The 21240-nt window shown below is 40.4% G+C and overlaps 1 protein-coding gene and 1 long non-coding RNA gene across 2 annotated transcripts in view; one reads left to right on the top strand and one right to left on the bottom strand.

The window, feature by feature from the left end:
* Window positions 1-21240, top strand: part of LOC121404737 — a 49981-nt gene that overhangs the window by 3155 nt on the left and 25586 nt on the right. The window lies entirely within an intron of this gene.
* LOC111065871 lies at window positions 62-1656 on the bottom strand. Its single transcript, XM_022354311.2, has 2 exons — window positions 363-1656; window positions 62-296 (listed from the first exon to the last, which is right to left on the bottom strand). Exons 1-2 carry the CDS (start codon window positions 1542-1544, stop codon window positions 156-158), a joined length of 1323 nt encoding a protein of 440 aa, XP_022210003.2. The 5' UTR covers window positions 1545-1656; the 3' UTR covers window positions 62-155.

The raw sequence follows: 21240 nt of genomic DNA, 5'->3' as shown, positions 1-21240 counted from the left end.
GGCAGGCGGCCAATTAGCAAGAAGAGAGAAGTCCAGTCCCAGTCCCAGTAGTAGAGACTGGTTTGGTTTCGATGTGCCACCTGATAGACTGAAGATAAATGATGCCCCAAAGGCAACCCAGGCTGAGCTTCTTTATTCTTCAGAGCAAAAAACACTTATGTTTTGGACTCTTTGGCAGGCGTAACATTGATGGGTGGGTCCTTGAACAAGAACTGAACATGCTGCAGCGGATTGTAGTCCTTTTTGAAGCGCTCCACTTGCAGCACATCCACGCGATCCGACCAAAAGTTGCGAAACTATAAAGACACAACAAATATAACAATTATGAAAGGGAGAGATCCCTAACAAAAAGCTCTACACACATTCTTCTTATATGCCTCCCAAATGTCGGGCGATCCCTTGAATTTGATTTTCAACGAATGCGATTTCTTTTCATGGCGTCGCAACTTGTAAATATTTTGTAGCAATTCCTCCGTCAAGCTAGGGCAATCGATAAACACAAGCTGCTTTAGCTTTGTGTTGGCTTGAATAAAGTCCAAAATTTGGTCATCCATCAGATTCGAACAGTGGCAGAAGACGGCATGCTTATAGGTGACAGGCAGGCCCAGAGCCAATATATCCTGATTGCCAAAATTGCAATCAATCAGCTCCAGGCCATCCATATAGCGGCAGCGATTGAGCCGGAATGGTATCAGGTCTTGGGCGCTGTTCATGAAACTGCAATTCAAACGAAATATTCTCAAATGATTTTCTCGCTCACGAATAATCTGCCATAAGGTCTCCATTGTTTCCTTGGATTCGGCGAGTTTTTTAATTTCCAATATATGAAGTTTTGGCAGTTGAAAGATCTCCTCTTTGTTGGCCTGAAATACAGCCTGATTCAGCATTAGATTTTCCATTTGTGTGCACTGCGAAATGCCCTGAAGATCGGGTGAATGAGAGCCCACAAAATGTAGCACTTTTAGGGGCAAGCCACGCGACAGAATGCCCTTGAGCACCCAGTTCTCCACGTGGCCATGAAAACGCAGCTCCTCCAGCTGCCTGAACTGTTCAATAAAGCACACCTCCAGCGGCGAATGAATCTCCAGATAACGTAGATTCCGCATCAGCGGGGGCAATGCATGAAATGGCCACTGAGGGAATGTGGTGGTTCTGCGTTGCATGACCGTGCCCCATGTAATCACACAGCGTTTGACATTCGGCAGTTCCCTGATGCCCGCCTGATCCAGGACATTCATCTCGTCCTGCAACTGTTGGCTGCGAAAGTGTGCGCTGCGAAAGTCCTCAAACATTTTCTGGATAAATGTCTGCAGATCAGAGCCACGCAACTTGAGCTCCATCTTCTGCAGATCCAGACAATTGTATTCACTCTTCCAAATGGCATTGCAGGCATCGGGCACATTCTTGTAGACTCTGCCCAGTATCACCTGCTTGCTAACGTCCAGCTTTCTGATGATCGTCTGCACTTCGGCCAGTTCCTTTTGTTCCGTTGGATCGCCGGATCGCTGCCCCTTTGTGAGCATTAATTTGTTCGTTGCTGGCATAATTATAGAATGATTATTATATTTTGTTCCGATTGTGTTTTGTTGTGTGTTGTTTTGTAACCCTGAAAATTGACATAAAGTTAAACAAAAAATAAGTGTGGATTTAGCAAGTGAGTGAAATAGTTTATAATTGCTACTGGGTTATGTATTTTTGGGGGGAGACAGTGAGGGTTTTTTTTTCTGGTTTTTGTTCGTGTTTTGATTTGCCACACCTGACATTTTACCGGACAATCTCTTGACTGCTTGACTGCTGTTTGTGGCTATAATTTCCATGCCATACTCTCGTATCGGATATCGCTCGATCGTTTGTAGTAGTTCTAATGGCTATTGGATTGCTTTAACCACCCTGCTGCGATCAAGCAACTAACGAGCCATCGATATGTTTTCATTTCAAACTGATTTTTGTTTTATGGCACCCCAAGGCCCAGGCATGGGGTCGCCTACAAATCGACGGGGATACAGCATCAGCTTTCCAGGTGCATTTCCAGGTGCTGCTCGTGGCAGGCGGCACTGCTTGAACCTCTCTCTCTCTCACTCTCCATCTGTCTTTGCCCAAAACTCTCTCTCTCTCTCTCCTTTTCGGTGCTCTCTGCTAATGAGCCGCCAAGTTGTTTGGGTTCTTATTTATGGCACATCTTGGGCCTTTGTTTCCAAAACATTTTGCTTTGGCATCAATTAAGCGATTGGGTGGAAGCGATCTCTTTCTCTACCAAAAAAAAAAACAAGTTTCATCATCCAATAGCAGTGGAAAAACGTACAAAGAAACTAGTTACAAAAATATATGAAAATTGAAATGTTTCATTAAGATTTTTCAACAGCTTTAGACGCAAGTTAATTAAATTTTTGTCTCGGTTTAAAGTTTTTTTTTTTCTGACACTTTGGACACTTGCCGAGGAGGTTGGAAAATGCTTTGCCATTGGGTGGTTCCACATCTCAGATGCGGATGGGATTAGCTTTGGGGGGGATCTTTGCTGCTGTGGCATACAGGCGACAAAATGTTTCGCTAATGAAGTGGCAAATGAAATTTGTGGGAGCTGTTTGTTTCACCTTTTTGCTTGGAAATATATGCGAATAATCCTAGAATCTAAGCATTCAACAAGTGCTTAACATTTTATATATCTCTCTCATTTACGTTTAACATGAGAAACACACAAAACACAAAGCATTTATTATGGCCACGTCGGGTGGGCCAACAGCACAAAACATAGCTACAGATACAACAGCAGTAACGTAGATACATAGCTACAGATACAGCTATAGATAGTTGCCTGCTGCTGCTGCCTGCTTGCCCACATTTTGGGGCGTTTACATATGAGTTTTTTTTTGTTTTGTTTTACTTTTTGCTTTGAACTCGTTTAAATGTCGGAAAGTATTTTTTTCTGTGGTTTGATTTTTCTGCCTCCTTTTTTTTTTGCTGGCATTTGTGTAAATATTTTAATTATTTTGTTGAGGCAACGCCCCTTGAAATATTTGTAGATTTCCTAACTTCTTGATGTGATTGAGGATTCTGGCAGAGAGAAACGATTGGTTTATACCCTCTGTAGATCATCGGTGTTTTATTATTTTCCGATTTATTATTTATATATTAATTTCTTTCAATTTTCTTTGGATTTCGTTGAAATGCCTGCCGTTTATTTCTTAACAATCAACGCCATAAAAAAGTCTGGTATGACACGACAATCCCAAGTTCGCATTCTTCTTCTTTTGAGGGACCTGCAACGATGCTTTCTCATTAGCGGCTCATTAGTATGGCCAATTGACGCCTCCATGGCTGTCTACTCCATGGCTGGCTCCACCAAGGTGGCATTCAGCTGCGGAAAGAGGAGGTACACCTCGTTTGCGATGGACGATAGTGGGGCCAAAGGGGAGTCAGGGTGTACAAAAGCTGATTACAATGCGCAGCCAATCAACCCAGAGGAATCCTCTGGCTGGTCTTTTGAGGCTGCAATTATTTGCACGCAAATAAACAATTCAAAACATCTGTGGGGCGTTTATCACTGGCTGGGGCCTCGGTGGCACGGCCTGTTGGCGTTTAATTTTACGGCTTTATTAGCAGGGGCTCGCTCGAGCCATGCCCGGTAATTTGACGGGCCCCCAGGGCTACCCACCTGGCATTCAGCATTTTGAGCTACTGTCCGACCATCCAACGGCGCAAATGAAATGAGTTTCTGGCCCGTAGAAGCGTAGAAGTGTGTCTTCAATGGCGGCAGGGGCTTGTGTTTGTGGATGAGGGGAAGTTGCATTTTAATGTCTTAAGAATTATGTTTTTCTTTTTGTGGGAAGTTCTTGTTAAAATTAAATAGAACAGAAGCATCTGATTGATATGCGAGTTAATTACAACCGAAATTTGAATATTTTACCAGGAGAATCTTTTGGTAAATTTAGTTTATTTTATTTCCAAAATCTTTTTAACATTCTACCTGCTTTAAGGACATTCTTTCTGGTCACTGAACCTTTGTGCTTGGCAGTTTTAATGGTACGCTTTGTTTTAAAATAAGTTCCTGAGACTTAATCACACATCTTTTGCCACTGCACTTCAATCACTTTGCGTTATCAATCACGTTGTATCTACCGAAATTTCTGGTGCCTTTTTTGCAGCCTGCGCCACTCGTTTAGTTTTGATTTATGCACTCAATTTCTGTGTGCTGTTAAAACCTGTAGGAATGTTAAACCGGCAGATTATGAATCGAAATGAAATGTTTGCTGGGAGGGGCATTCAATTGCGTTAGTTTATGCCGAAAGAAAACCACATTCAATAATAATAATAATGATAGCAACTGTAAGCGCATCGCTCTATGGATTTTATGTGCAAAATGCAAACAGATCCTCTCATACACAGCAACAGAACACAAAACAGAGAGGCAAAAAACCGGACTCAGGCGGGGCCCCCACAGACGCAGTCTCTTGGGTGGGGTGGGATGGTATGGAAGGGCAGGGGAAATGTCTAGCAGGCGTCTGCGTGTGGCATTTATGTCCAACTGTCAGCCGTAGAGATGACAGGCTTTAAGACTGGGTGACAATGTTGCCCTGTAGGACACGAGCACTTGGATTGGCTGGACAGGCTCTCCTTTTTCTGCAGACCCCTTGGTGGCAGCCTCCCCGTCTCTCCGATGGATCTCCCCCTTGAGGCTAATTGCCATTTACACCTAAAAGCTGCAATCAAATGTGATACCTTTCTGATTCTTGGACTAATTTGGGAATGAAATGAAATGTAGAAAATTATGGCTCGACTTGGTGGATGCCCTGGAAATGGGCTAAAGTAAAGATTTAAAGATACATTCGATTGAATGGGAGGGAGTCCTATTTTGTATAACTTTGCATGAGGCAAAAAGTCAAGAGAGAGCCTCTTAAAATATTAAATAATTTATTTATTTTTATATATTAAATAATTTAGAATACTTGATTAAAATAAAAAATAGAATATTTGTATTAAATCCTCATGTTTCCAAAGTTATTTAATTACTTAATATACACCCTTTTCTATCCTGTAATTCGTTACAAAGATATATCGTTATTTAGACATCATCAAAAAGTCGCCTAATATGCTGCTTGCCTTTCCAAAAAAAAAAGAAGATATATAAGTTCCTCATTTGTGTAGCATTTAACATTTTTGATGGGTTTTTCAAACAATCCAACAAAAAAACGAGAAGGAACGTGCGAGTCGCTTCTGGGGACGCGACTCTACTTATACCCGTACTCAGTCAGCATAAACATTTTTAAGCATATGATTTTTTAGAATTTTAGAATTAAAAAAAAAATTTTACATTTAACATTTTTTTGCTACATCTGATATCTACATCTACAATGTATATTCTACATCTAACATGTAGATTGTACATGTTCCAATTAGATTCTACATCTCCTCCGCTAGGGGTTGCTCGCGCACTGAACGCGGCGGAGTGTGCGAGCGAGAAGGAAAATGACTTGCTTGCATGCGTCAGGAGGGGGAAGGGGAAGCAACTGAAAATTAATTTTTTCATTCTGGCTATAATTATGATCCGATCTGATTCAGATTCGGCAGTCTGGTAGATATGGGCATTCTCTACGACACTGCGTTTTTAGTTTTATCGTATCTTTAAAAATGTGCCTGCCACAGATTTTCGTCCTTTGTGGAGGCGGAAGGGGGCGGGGCGAAATTTTGAAATACACTTGTAACAGTGGGATATCACATGAGTCTGGAAACCAAATTTGGTTGCCCTAGCTCTTATAGTCTCTGAGATCTAGGCGCTCATCGAGACAGACAGACAGACAGACAGACAGACAGACAGACAGACAGACAGACAGACGGACAGACAGACATGGCTCTATCGACTCGGCTATTGATGCTGATCAAGAATATATATACTTTATGGGGTCGGAAACGTTTCCTTCTCTGCGTTACACACATCCACTTTTACCACAAATCTAATATACCCCTTAACTCTTTTTTGAGTACGGGTATAAAAACAAAGCCAAAACCCCATTTTTATGAGCCATGTCCAAAAGGTTTTTCAATCGTTAATTTTTTTTTTCGGGGGGGAATTCTCCAAAAACAAAATGCCAGAAAAACGTTTACATGCCACATAAAAATTCCTTCAATTTTTTATTTTTATTTTTTAAGTATGCAAATTAAGAAATTAACGTTATTTCGCATAGACATAAAAATAAATAAAAAACGAACAAAGGAAAAACAACACGCTGAACGAAATTCTACAGCTAAGAGACAAAAAGACATTGCTTGGTTTGATGGGGGCCCTCGATTAATAACTCTAATTTGCTATCAATATCGATCAACGATAGTAAATTTTATCGCTCGATTGTAAAAAATCAACAGCCTGCTGTGTTATTGGATCAATTATTCAGACAGACAGACAAACGCCAAGAGACTGTAAACAGTGGAGCAGTAGAACTAACAGAGGGGTTCAGAGCAGAGCAGAGCAAGGCGGAAGGGGGGCATTGGGGCGGTAGGGTATCGCCTCATCGGGTCTCTAATGAACACATTACATAAAATGTTGAGTTTTATGCCCCACTTTGAGACTTGAAGCAGAGCATTTTTTTACTCCTCTTTCTACTTTTACGGGGACGCGCCAATTAGATGAGGAAGGGCCTGCAACGACTCAGAATCGGAATGGGGGTCGGGTCTCCGCCCGCTCTCTCCCCTCTCTGGTTTTTTAATGGGCATTGTGCCCAAGCCATGTCTGGGTCTGTGGCTTTTATTGTCTACTGGCTACTGATCTGTATCTATATATCTGGCTGTGTATCTGCTGGCATTACTCATGTTACCCCACACACACACACACACACACATGAAGAAATTGTGGGCCTGATCATCAAACCTGGTCATTACTTGATTGAAGTTCAGTTTTGCGGGCAAAGGAAAATCGATACGCGTAAGCGATACTCAAGCTTAGAGAGTCAAGTCTGTTTTCCATAGGAAAAACAATCGAAAGAGCTTCATAAATCGTTTGGAAACATTTCCACCTGCTTCATAATTTTACATTTTAGTGGATTTCCAATAATATTTGACAGACAGTTTTCGTTATACAGAAGGAGTTATGGCAAAAGAATCCAATTTCCAGGTAGAGCAAAACCAGATATATGTATCATTCGAGAACATCAGTCTACTGTTTAAAGCTCATCAATCATCAATCAATATTTGTGCTCCCCTAACCGAAAAATCGAATCGAATATATCGAATATATATTCGCTAATAATCGCGCATAATCTTTGATTACTCATTTCCGGTCGCACATAAAACCAAATCAAAAAAAAAAAGCCAATTGCAGGGCTAACAAAGTTTAACCGAATTGTGGATACCCTATGAAGTATTTCTGAACTTGTTATACATAGTAGTGTGTCTCCAATCCGTTAGATGCGTGTATCTTTCTAACACAAAAAAAAAAGAAACTCAAGTACAGCAGAAAAAAAATGTAAGAAAATAAATTGCGCTCAGTCATTACGCTTAAGCCCAAGAGGGGGGAGAGACCCAGCGATAGCGGCTGAGACCCAGAGACGAGGAGACAGGGAGAGACCCAGAGACGGAGAGATCGTCAAGTACTCAATAATTCATAAAAAAAAAATGAAAGAAAAAGAAAAAAGCCAGAAAGATTTATAGGCTTGAATGTGAACGAAGCTGCGGATACCCTCAAAGATCGATTTTTCTAATGAAAACTTTTAAATAGAGCCCTGCCAGAATTTACAGTATATTTATCCTAAAAGACACACAAAAAGTGAAGTTACGTTCCATGATCTAAAAAACGTCTTAAAAATTAAATCAATTTAACCTGGGGTTGCTTTGGAACCATCTTAAGATAATTTATATAATATATATTATTATTAAAATATTTGTATATAAAAAAAAAAATTATAATAAATTTAAGAACTAAGGTTTTTACGAATTAAGTAAACAGTTGAACAAAATATTTTACGACTATTTCTGTCTGTTTTCACTTCACTTCACTTCTCACCTCAAAATTCATAATACCTCTCTTTAAAGAGTATATGGAAAAAACGTTGATCAATACAAGAGACACTACGAGACATCTTACGTATAGGACAGAGAGAGAGAGAGAGAGAGCGAGGGACAGAGAGAGAGCAGGACAGCAGAGGGGGTCCGGGCACCGTCCCGTCCCGTACCGTACCGTGCCGTCCGACAAGTAACAGAGCAAAACGCTCAACAACACAACAAGAAATTGAAAAGCCACAAGTCATCTCAGCTGGTGGCTTAAAAGGCGCGTGCTAAGCCATTCATATTCATAAAAAGAGCCACAGCGCGAGACCCGCAAGAGACCGAAAAGAAACAACAACAACAAAAAATAAGGATTGGCCACCAGACCCCCAGACCTCCAGAGCCACAGACCTGCAGACCTCCACAGACCCGTGATTCGAACAACCCAACAACCGATCCGACCGGGGGGGTTAGTGAGGAGGTGAGGGCGTGAATGTGAAGGCAGCAGCAGCCAGAGCTAGAGCCGCCAGAGCGACAGCATCAGCAGAATCCAAAGAGATCAAGCTTGAAACTGGACTGAAGACTGAAGCCTGAAGAACATAACGAAAGAGCAAACGGACCTTAAAGATACTCGCACAGAGAGAGAGAGAGAGAGAGACAGGGAACGATGTTGGTTCCAGTTCCGCAAATGTCGCCAGGCGACAGCATCAGCCATCAACTGAAACATCAGCCTCCATATAGTACGATACTCGGTTGTAGTAGAAAGCACTGAAGCACTGAAGACTGCAGACTGTAGCAAGAACGGAGATAGAAGACTGAAAACTGAAGACCGTAGAAGGGACAGAAATAGAAGATTAAAGACTGAAGCAAGAACAAAAAGAGTAGAAATATATGTAGATGAAAAGACTACTCTTCTACTTTTGAGTTGTATTAATAATATTATTTGTTACGTTCTAACAAAAATAATATGGGTTCTTAGGATGCGATTTCTTCCAAGAAAAGTTCTTCGGTTAGAGAGTGAAAGGAAGTCCTTTGGCTAAGTCAGTGTAGTATTATTCTACTGTGAGTCTAGTAATTTATTACACTCCCAGTATTTGTTTCTGTTATTTTGCCTAGTCTTTAAATGTTATTTTAAGATTTTTTATTTGGTTTTTTTTTTATTCTTTACAATTTTGCTGGAATTTTTCCGGTATTTCCTCAAGTTGTTTCTGGTACTTTCTTGGATCTAAAAAAATTTTATTTATCTGTATATATTATATAATTTTCCTTATGGATTAGTTTAGCAAGCATCGTATTTTGTATATGTTATTTTTCTATTCTAGTCCCACCTTAAGGGCATTCAGAGATCTCTCCTAAATCTGTTGTTTTTCCTTTCATATTTTTGTATATCTGCTTGCGTTTTTTTTTTTAGGGATGGGCATATCCGATTTTTGTTACAGCTAAAAACTTTACGGACAGACAGACCAGACGACTTGCTGTGACTGTTGGCTGTGACTGTTGGCTGTTGGCTGTGCCTGTTGTGGCTGTTGGGGCTGTGATTGTTGTGGCTGTTGCCGTTGATGTTTTTATCTTGTAGTCATTCCGTCACAGTGGTTGTTGTATCCACCGATTGTTGTACCTCTCTATGGCACTGTTGTTTGAGTTGCCTTTTGGCGTTTGGCTGATGGTAGTGGCAGGGGGGGGGGGAGCCTCTGTGGCTGTGTGATTTACCCCGTTTGATTGATTGGATTAGGTACTTATGTTATTAATTTACTTCTATTTATAAACAAGCAAACGGACAAAGGCCCAGAGAGTCTGTGTTGTCGAGGGCCACTCTAGGGCCATGTAGTTTTTCAATTTTCATTCAAAAGAAACCTCATGAATGAACGAATGGAATGGAATGAATGAATGAATGAATGGATGGATGAATTGTTGATGCTTTTGGCTTGACAAATTCGGGCTTTAGTTGAGATTTTTCTTGCAGAGATTAATGCTTCATTTCCGGTGGAACAAGCCACAGATTAGACCACAGATGAGGAAACTAATTTATGTGCATTTTTTCCCTGTGCTTTTGCTGCGCTTTTGTCAAGTGTAAAGAAATTAATATTTCATGGGGGTTTTCGTCTTATCAAAAGTCTGCCAATCGCAGACCAATCAAATAATCAAACAATCAAATCGTTTTCAACACTTTAACATAATTGTAAGTTATTTTCACCCATCCCCTCCACCTCTGTTCCTGCGCTATGCATTTGCATTAATTGATTTTTTCCACTGATTGTTTTTTATTTTTTGTTGTTTGTTTCTTTTCGCGCGATAAGCATCACAAGAGACAGACAGAAAAATTTTCATTTTCATTAATTGAGGCAAACGAGAAACGGTACCACAGAAAAATCACCGATGTCCGATAGGAGATCTCTTCTTGGACACAAAACAGCATCGGGATCGGCATCGCCATCGGCATCGGCATCTTCTCTCACTCTCTCGCATGGCGCTGATAAGCATCGCAGAGGAAACACCGAATTGTAAAAAGAAATCAACAGATGATCACACACTCGGCTGGTGGTCGTCTGCTCTGAGGGTTTGGTTGGCCCTGGTCAAAATGTCAAACTACTCGGCTGCAAAGCGGCCTCATTAGCAGGCCAGTGGCATAAAGTGTGGAGCAGCAGCTTGGCATGAAGTGTGGAGCAAGCAGCAGCAGCAGCGTGGTATGAAGTGTGGAGCAAACAGCAGCGTGGCATCCAGAGAGCGGAGGGGAGACACCGTCGTCGACGCCTGAAACAGGTGTAAATGTAAATAATCTCGTGGACACTAGACATACCACATGGGGTATGCTACATATGCTCAGATGTGGTATCTACCAATCGTTAAATCGTTGTAGTTTTTTTTTTTATATATTTTTGTAGAGGAATTTTTACAAAATATTTATCTGAAATCAGAAATTGATTTCTGTCTATTGAGATTAATGCAAATCATGGGACAGGATCGAGGCAGAATCAAAACTGAAAGACTATTTGATGTGTGTGTGTGTGTGTGGGGGGGGGGGGGGGAACCATAAACGAATGGACGATGTCTCCCACAAGTTACTTTCGATGCGGACCGTAAATGGCTAAAAGGAAGGCTGCTAAGAAGTCTGGCTGGCTAAAGGAAGGAAGGAGGCGCAGAAGGTTGGCTAAAAGGAAAAAATGAGAAGGAACAGGGCAGGCTGTCTGCGACGAGACGCACTGGAGCATTGCAAATGCATTTTATCCATTTTGTAGCCTTAGTTTTGGTGACGTGTCCGGGGATGGGTTTGCTGCAACGCGCTTCGCTCTCTGTTTGCCTGATTATTGCCTTTGGCGTCACGCCTTTGGGGTCCAGAGGAAGGCAAACGACATCAGCCTCAACATCCAGCAGCAGCAGCAGCAGCAGCGGCGGCAGCCACACGACATGACTGTGGCACTGTGCTCCTATGTGGCAGCCAAACCCTTTTTCTATTTCCGCTTGCGCTTTGCTTTTCAGATCTTGAAATGAAGGAGAACATTACTTATCGGGAAACTGAAGGAGACGCGATCAGCAGCAAGGCAGAAAGGAAGTTAGCGGCTGTAGATCTACGATTTGGGGATTATATTTGAGGATTATGACACAACATTGTGTGTGTGCAATGATGATTGGTATAAGAGTTTTTAAGCAGAAAAATGGTAAAGAAAAATTATATGAAAATTACGAAATTCTGTGGAATATTTTTGTTTGATTTTTGGGTACATTTTTGTGTATTTCCTTTACTGATTTTTAATGTAAATATTTTCAAAGTTTAAAAATTTCTATTTCTGTTTATTATAGAAAAGTCGGAGCATGCGACAGACTTCTTCTCTGCTCTCTAAACCATTCTTACTTTTTCTCTTCCTTTTCTTCTATCTTTTGGCTTTTCAGAAATTTGTAAATGAGACTCGAAATCGAGGCATAAAATTAAAGGAAAAAGGAACAAGGAACAACAACAAGCAAACAAAAACGGCACACGGCAGTCGTAAAGTAAATGATCAGAGAGTTCCAAGCAGGGCACAGTGGATGGGGAGGGGGTTCCACTGTAGTATGTAGGTCCCCCCACCCTGCCAACCCTCCATCCAAGAAGTCGATGCTGGGAGAGAGAGAGTTGGGGAAAGGGAGACCCTTTTGCGTGTCTGTTGCTTTGGTGACATTCTCGCTGTTGAATTGTTGTTATGGGTTTTTGCCTGTTCGGACGGATCCTCTCTTGTTATACACTGAAAAGAAGGGTATGGTGGTTTTTACTCCATGCTTTTTCACTCAGAAACTTTTCGTATATTTTGGGTATATATTTGTTTTTTACAGTATTTTTAGTATTTTATTTTTAGTAAATTTTATTTTTATTTGCATTGTTTTTGATCATTTTATTTTTAGGGTCTTAGTATTTTAATTTACTATTTGATTTTTATTACTTTATTTTTTGTATTTTTTTTGAGATATTTTTTAATATTCTTTTTTATTATAAAATATCAGTATGTGTGCTCAACGCTTAAGTCTAATGGTCTATCCGTATCAAAGGTCTGTTCGCTTATGGGAAATTTGTACCAGCGAACCATCATTCCAAGTGGAAAAATTTCATAGAAATCTCAGGTTTTTTTTCATTTGGGAGCAGTAGGAGGAACAACGTATATGTAAGGGTATTTAAAGGTTCTGCTATCCATCTATTCTTATTGGTATTGCTGTTGGTGTTCCTCCTGTTGCTGATGGTGTTGTTGTTGCTGGTGTTCTTCTTGTTGGTTTTATTTCTTAGTGTTGTAGATGCCGCTTGTCATTTTCAAAATTATATGTCACACTTTTGGCGTTAAAACAGGCACACGACAGAACCGAACCCCAGAGAGTGAGAGAGACATGGGAGATCCGCAAGCGACCCGTTTCAGAGTCCTGATTTTTATTGTCATGTTTTGATCTTTTCTTATTTCTTTTCTTGTTTTTTTTGTTTCTGTTTTGTTTTTTTTTCTTAGCTGTCTCTCAGGTTTGGCATCGGAATGGGAGTTGGAGTTGAACTTGAAGTCAAGGAATGCGCATAAAAGTTTTTAGTATGTTGTGGGCCACGTTAGGCTGGTCCTAACTGGTCCGAGCAGACCGACTTCAAACCAAGTCCAGGTCGAAGATTGTTACTGGTACCTCTCAGGCACAACTCAATTGAAGCGTTAAATATACATATATTTGTTATTCAAAGAAAATCATTCTTCAAGACAATGGAATCATAAATAAAACCTTTTTATCCACTTGTTGCATTTTGGGGGCACAATATTTTTATTTTTTCCCAGTGGCCAATGAAGCGTTTAATTTGAAAATTTGTCCAAACGGAAAGACAGTTAATCAAAGTCTGTGGGAAATGTCGAGAGAGCAGTGCATACTACACTGTATAACTGAGTGGGTGGGTGGTCTTTGTCTTTGTCTTCGTTTAGCGTCTTGGGTCTTTAAGGTTGTCCATCAATTTGCTTGAGTTTTGTGGCCTAACCATTTTTGACAATGATTTGAAGAGTGCCAGCCCCTATGTTGTATCTACAGGTTAGTTTTTCGGGGTTTGGTCAGGTTGTTTATGCTGGTGTCTGACCCACAAAAGAAAATCATTTATATATACGAAGGGGCAACCCTTTCGACAACTCGTTAAAGTTGTCAATAAGTGCACCATTTTCGGCTTCTTATCGCGAAGCAGCCACAGGGCCCAATCGAAAACCCAAAACTCAATTTCCCCCATTCGAAAAAAACTCTTCGACTATTTAAATGCTAATTTCCTCTGCGGATGAGACGGTGACCCTTCGTTTTGTTTTGGTATGTTGTGATAATTACCTCAAGTTATTTTTATTTATATTTCTTTAGATAATACTTTTTTTTCTTTGTGACTTGGAGAAAAAAGTGCAGATGAGTTTTGTTATCTTAGAGCTTTTACATTAAATACCGTTGGGAAATTTGTAAAGAAATGTTAATTTCTTTAAAGCGTGTGTGTGGTCCCCCAAACAAAACTAATTGGTTTCAACGGATGGAAATAATACAGGAAAGGAAGGTTAGCGCTGCCAGTCGAAGATTGAGATACTCTTGAGAGAACCCAAACACGATCTAAAGATATTTAAATTTGTTTTGAACTATCATTGCTCTTTGGAATAAGTAAAATAAAATAAGTAAGTAAAAAGGATATGAAATTTTTAAATTAATTAATTAATAAATTATAATTTTGAATTTAAACTTAATTTAAATACAATGCAAAAATAATAGATTTTTTAGATTTACATTACTTTTTTAAAGTTTTTTTTTTATAGCCCAACAATATTTGGTTTATATTAAGATAAGCAATTTTTTAATAATTATAAAGAATTTTCTATAATGGGCGGAATAACGAAAGTGATCGAAAAAACAGTCGGAAATGCATTCAACTCAGTTGAAAAGTCATCAAACCCCCATGCAAAGTGTATTAGAAAACGAAATTCCGTAAATAAATTTCTGGCTAAATGGTAGATAAAATTATAAGTAGCTAAAGCTAAAGCAACGATGCACCCAAAAGAGAAGAAGGTGGAGGAGGACGAGGAGATGCTCTAAAGAGAAGCAGAAGGAGAGGAAGATGCTCCACCTTGTGGACGCCAAAGTCCAGAGACACAGACACAGACAGAGATGCCGAACCACAGCCAAATGCAGATCGGAGAGCCTAAGCAAGTTATTAGAATTCTTGTCACCTGGTGGCCGCAACAGAACAAATTTACATGGCTACAAATAATTGCAACAGCAATTTTCCATTTCCATTGCCACACAAATTGCCAAGGACGTGAGAGTGGTAGAAGGGGGTGGGAGACGGTGTGTTGGATGGATGGTGGATGGATGGTGGATGGAGAGGAGGCAAATACTACGAGTAAATTGATTTTTACACTCGAGAATTCGAACGTTTCGCCTAAGGACACAACACACAAAAAAGTGGAAGAGGAGGAGAGCTCTAAACTCTGGGCAGATTAGCACTGACCAACACATGTTGCCAGTTGCTGTTGCAAGTGTTGCAGCTTCTGCTGCTGCTTCTGCTGCTGCTCATCAAGGAACGACGCACGCAAGTTGTAGCTACAAGTTGTACATGGTAGCAGCCACAAAAGCAACGAAGGGACTGTGAGAAGTGGCAGGAACAGAGACAGGAGTAGCAGCAGCAGCAAGGGACAAAGATTCCTTTCAGCCAAACAGCAGCAGCAGCAGCAAACACATTTTCAATGTACCTCTGTTCAACGGCATGTTGCAATTTTAATTGAATCAGTCATTAATTAATTTTCACGCAAAAAGGGAATCATCTAAAAAGCAAGAGATGTGTTGAGGGCTTCAGGGTAAGAACTTCAACAGAAGATGCATACTATAAGATGTGTAACAAAATTATCAAAGATATGTATTTCAGAGGAATCAGCATTTTCTATAGCTATAAAAATAGTTGTGTGAAGTTTAGAATTTCCCAATGATCCTCTACTGAAAAGAATTATTTCTGGCACACACACTTGAGGGATAAAATTTCCCAGAAGTGAGTATCTAGCGATCTTCAATTTTTTTGAGAATGTTCAGACAATCAGAAATTTGGTTTTTATTAATTTTTAGAGTACCTCTAAGTATTCCTTTTCATCGTCCATCTTCAGTTCTTATTACATGCTTTAATTCCTGCATAAGATCGATCTTTGATCGCAATTCCAATAGGTGAGAGATGCCTGAAATATCACTTGTAGAACTCTTTCTTCGCTGCAGTCATCTCTTGGTGGCTTAGTCTCTTGGCCGAATGCAAATCCATGGCCGATGTAGCGGCAATAATTTCATGATTGATGGCCGCGTAGTTCAGTTAACGGCGCGCTGTGGCTGCCGATCGCTGAGATCGCAGAAAGATCCCCGTCGTTGGGGTTTTCGATCGAGGAGAGGAGGCCTTCGCATAAATAATAATAGACTTGTGGGCCAATTGTGCTAACATGGCTGATGGTTAGCGTAATAATTCATTGGTTACTCCTCGGGGGAGGCAGAAATGGTGGATGGAAACGGGGGGGCCATCATTAGGCAGTCAAAACGGCTACTGAATTTGTGATCGAAACAACAAAAAAAAAACACCATCATCGATCATTTGGGAGCGAGAGAAAGATTAAGAAAGCAAGAAGAGGCAGGAGTAGGCTGGCATGCACCTGTTGCATCTATCGCTGTGGAGCGATATCTGTAAAATTGGGGCGTGTCATTCAACGATTGACGGGGCAGACTCACCACAGACTCCACAATCACGATAATCGAACATTAATTGTGAATCAATAAATGCACGAGGGCGTGGCCCGTACCGTTGCATCGCGTTGCTCCAATGGCTGGATAATTGGCTCAAATGTGCGCAAAATGCGTTGCCAAGTTTGTTTAAAACAACATTAATTAGTGATCCATAATTGCCACAACCAGAGTGCCACAACAGACCCATAGAGAGACCAGAGCCACAGCCAGATTTAAGATTAATTGGAATATGAAGATATGGCAAACGATTTTCAATGTGACAACCATTTTCCCCCCCCATTCGGGAAAGTCTCGCGAAGAGAAAGACGCCCGAACGGACAGACGAGCGCTCAGATCATAAATTTTCGCAATTAAAATGCACATGCCACAATATAGTGATGGGAGAGTGTAAAATTCAAATAAGCAAAAAATATTTAAAATATAAGATATAAAAAATATAAGATATAAAAAATTTGGAAGATAAAAAATATCAAATATAAAAATAAGAAAACATATAAATATTATATAACAAAAAATTAAATATAAAATATATAACAAAATATGAGATTTTAAAAATATATAAAATAAAATTCCTTTAATGCGGGTTTCATGCAAGGATGTATTCCATGATTCGATATTTCATAACTATCGCCATATTGAAGCACCCAAACATCTCTAGCAAACACCAAAAGGCAACTGTAGATGGCGCTAGAGAAGAGAAAAATCACAAGGCTGGAAGGCAGGAGGCAGGAGAATTGTTAATTGCTGGGGTGTGGAGTGGTAGAGTAATGGACGGGGTGATGGTGAAGAGGCAGAGTGATGGAAGAGGAGGTACTGTGGCTGGTGGCAAAGATAGAGAGAGAGAGAGAGAGAGAGAGGAGCACACAACCGATAGACCAAACTTAATTGATGTCTGGGTGGACGCGCGACTTGCGGTATGTCGCGGCTATCTATTTAATGTTTCGATTTTAATTCTGTGCCACTTCCTGTCCACCGTGCAATAATTACCCCAAAGGAGAGAGGAGAAGGCCACAAAACGCTGAAAGCACCAGAGGATGGTGCAGCAGCAACAGCAGCAGCAGCCCCACAAATATATACGATATATCTCAATGTTGGGGCATTTCTTTTATGGGAAATTATTGCTATTTTTAATGCAAATGCGCTAATTACAAACACTGATAAGAGTCCACCCGGTGAGGAGAGGGAGAGGCCGTGGCCGGCCCCAAAGCATTAATCAGGCATACCAAAGAGACGGGACTGCAGACCAGTCCCCAGTTCCCATTCTCCATCCTCCATCCTCGTATCGAGTGTCTAGCGGCGCCTTTGGGCCTCTTGGAAACGAACGCCCGCGGCACAATGCGACCGGCGTGACAAAGTGGCACGCTTCCGCAAAAATGTGTCTCCAAAGTGGATCGGTGGCTGTGGCTCGCTGTGGAACGAGTCTCGAAAAAAAAAGAAGAACCGAAAACAAATTAAATTGATCTAGTTTCTTTATGGCCATGAAAAGCTTCTGTGCATCCACAACCCCCCTTTGAAGAAGAGCCAGTCGAAGAACGACAACCGACGACAACGATGAGGATGAAATATGTGGCCATAGATACGCATACTGCTGGAGAGGAGTATCTCTTTTTGGTAAAGGTAGAGAGCCGCAAGAAGTGCCCTTATGCAGTGCCAGGCTGATGCTGCTGCTTCTGCTGCAGCCTCTGATGATGCCACTACTGCTTCAGATGCTACTAATGCATCGGCAGCACTCATGATGTATTAGTTTTGATTAGGGCCACAGATCTGGGGAAGAGTAGAAGCAGCAGCAGGCAGCAACAGCAACAGCATTCCCCAGAGCGGAACTTTCGCTGATCGCGGGCCATAATATATTTTCGAGGGCTTTTCAATTAGTCAAAATGTCATAGACAGTGCGATATGGTGGGGTTTATTAATAGCCCGACGGGCTACTGACCATCCCAGAGGGGTCCCTAACCTTAGAAACTTACTGGAAGAGACGTGAAATGCCTTTGCACAAAAGAATTTCTCACGGAATGATGGAAAATTACCTTCCGAATGGAAGCTGCTCTTGTAATACGACTTATGAATTGTACAGGATTGTAATTCATTTTTTTTTAGTTTTTCATGCCAAATCTTAAAAATAAAATACAGTTTTTTAAATTAAAATATAAAATATTTTTTAAATTATTTAAATTTGTTTTTAAGTTAAAACTCTTATTTTTTATTTGTTTGTTTATATTTTGAAATTATTTTTCTTTTAATTTAGTTATTTTTTAGTTTATTTATTACTTTATTTATTTTGACAATTATTTCATCAGAGAAAACTCTGAAAATTAGCTATTACGTTTATTTTCATTCGGTTTTAAATGAACCGCAACGTACGGCAGCGCCCCTCTGTGAAAATCTCAAACTAATTACAAAGCCAAAAACTTTCGTCAGCATTTAATTTGATTTTTGAGGGTGGGATCAGTGTGTCAGGGCATACGGGCATACAGCTCTTGTTGTGGGTCTCGTGTTGCATGTTGCATGTGGCATGTGGCATGCAAAGTTTGAACTTGGCTTAACTGCTGGCAATTCTATTTATTTAGGAAATAAATCACACTAACGGCAACTCATTAGCAGTTAAGCAAACAAAAAAAAATAAAATAAAAGATATTGCGCGCAAGGCACTAGAGAGATTGTCTGCATGACATTCCCAAAGCCGTCGATCGGTTGCAGGCAGTCAGTCCTTTATACTGCTGCATGCTGCATGTAGTGGAGTCGACTCTCGGGGGGCTTTGCTACAAAAGTAGAGTCCGGTTTTTGATAGTCAACAACTGAGTGACGGCGCGGTTCGGCGACACCTCTCGCCAGGTGATAGCCAGAGGCCACCTCTCTCTCTCTGTCTGTCATTTCTGTGTGTGTGACTCTCTCTCTCTCTCTCTCTCTCTATCGAATGACAGCTCAAAAGCAATCGAATGACTCTCAAAATATTACCGATAAAAGATGAAATATAGCTGCTTATCAAAACGAAATCAATTTGGTGGCATATCTTGGATCGTGCCACATCTAAACACCTAAACATGTCAAATCGGTGGCACTTAAGACGACATCTACACATGCCACATGGCCTCATGAGACGGGGGACTGCTGCTGCTACTGCTGCTGCTGCATACTGCCGACAGTTCATCACCTGGCGGCGCAAAAGGATGCAAAAATAATTTTGTTTGCGCCTGTCATAAGCGTTGTGGTCATCGAACGAACTGAAAGAAGACTGGGGCACACACACACACACACACAGACATCACCAACTGTGGCATGCTTGGGGCTCAAATTGTACCGCAAGCACACAAATCACACAAGGCGAACCTCCAGCTACAGCTACACAGCCAGAGCTAGAGCTAGAGCTCCTCTGTTGGCTCCTCTTGTTCCTCCAATGATGATTGCCTGCGAAAGACAAGAATTTCTAGTTTCGGTCAAGGCAAGGCTCCAGAATAGAACGAACCTTAACTGTGGCAGCCGCAAGAGGCAGAGCGCGGCAGCCGTGAAAGCATTTTGCATTTTTGTATGCCCTATGAAAGAAGAGTCTTTGGGTTACACAATACACTAAGACGGAAAGGTCGTGAATGGTTGGAAAAGAATTGTGATAAAGAAATAATCGAATTTTCTGTGCAGCATTATTAAAGAAACAATTAAAAATATTCTCAGGCATTTCTTTGCAGCATTCGCTTGTGCGTCTCGGGTCAAGCATTAATTCAAGCAAAAAATGGAAGCAACAGTTGAAAGCAGAGCATTACACATTCTGCTTTCTTTGGACATGATTTGTCCTTTTCCTTTTTGCATTTTTACGATAGAATTGCGCTCATAACTTTGGCCGCGCGCTTCCCCGAGACATTGGCGGGCTGCTCGTCTTTGAGCGAACGAGAAAACAACAAAAAAAAAATATGAAGATTTTTTTAGGCCCCGACATGCGCCTGTCGCTGCTGGCAGCCCAGTGCCAGAGCAGCAGCAGCAGGTGAGCAGCAGCTCTCCTAAATGAAAATAGAAGAGAACTGTGACTAGTAGGAGAGGCTTTTCTGGTCAATCGACTTTCCGCCTGGCGGTGGTGTGGTGTGGTGGCTGCCGCTGCCTGCAATCGCTTTTGACTTTGGGAACATTTCATTAGTTTTGAGTGCTGGCATATATCGTCCATGTCCATGTCCACATCGTCGTCGTCGTCGTCTCCTCTGGAGCCACTGTGGCTATTATTTTCAATTTTATTGCGCTTTTTATTGGGTCTGCATTTCGATGGCTCAAACGAATGCCAAACTAATTTATATGACCAGCTAAATAGAAGCCACAGTTCCAACCTTCAAAGAACAGAAAACAAGTGATCTTTTGGTTTTAAATTTTAAATTTAGTTTCATTTAATTTGCTTTCAAAAAGTGTTTTCTGCCAAATTGTTGCATATATTATATTTAATATTTTTCTCTGTTTGTGTGTGTGTGTTTGTGTGTGCTATATAATTCGATTATTGTATATATGTATATATCCAACTTATGCTAACTCCCAGATATAGATAATTATATAGAAAAAGAACTGATATATGGATAGATCCTACATCTATCTCAGATAGAATCCAAACAACATTCGATCTAAACACAAAGACAGTCTTAAACAATGAGAGAGCTTAATGTTTAATGAATTTATATATACTTTATTTAAGGTTAATTTTTAATGTGCACACACATAAAAAACACATGAAGAAAACATTCATTTTTGTCCATACTCGTATATATGTATATTTAATTTTTAACACACCAAAAAATACACCTTTGAGCATTTTGAATATTTTTGTTTTGTTTTGTTTGGTTTTCTGCTTAGCTAAGCGAATAATTGTGGTTCTAGCTAAATGAATGCATCAATAAAATACATTTATCCCAAATGTTGAATATTACATTTACATATCTATAAATATGGAAGAAAAACTGTCCATAAGCAACATATTTTTTTTTTTAGTTGTAAAACACACATTTACGAGTACATATATACACATTGAATTATACATCTAATCGGAAACTATATCTAATTGTCTCTCTTTTAAGCGGATTT

This window comes from Drosophila obscura, unplaced genomic scaffold (genome assembly GCF_018151105.1).
Source record: "Drosophila obscura isolate BZ-5 IFL unplaced genomic scaffold, ASM1815110v1 contig_4, whole genome shotgun sequence".
In the NCBI taxonomy this organism is placed as follows: domain Eukaryota; kingdom Metazoa; phylum Arthropoda; class Insecta; order Diptera; family Drosophilidae; genus Drosophila; species Drosophila obscura.
The sequence above is the reverse complement of the archived record's forward strand: the minus strand, read 5'-3'. Positions and strand labels throughout refer to the sequence as shown.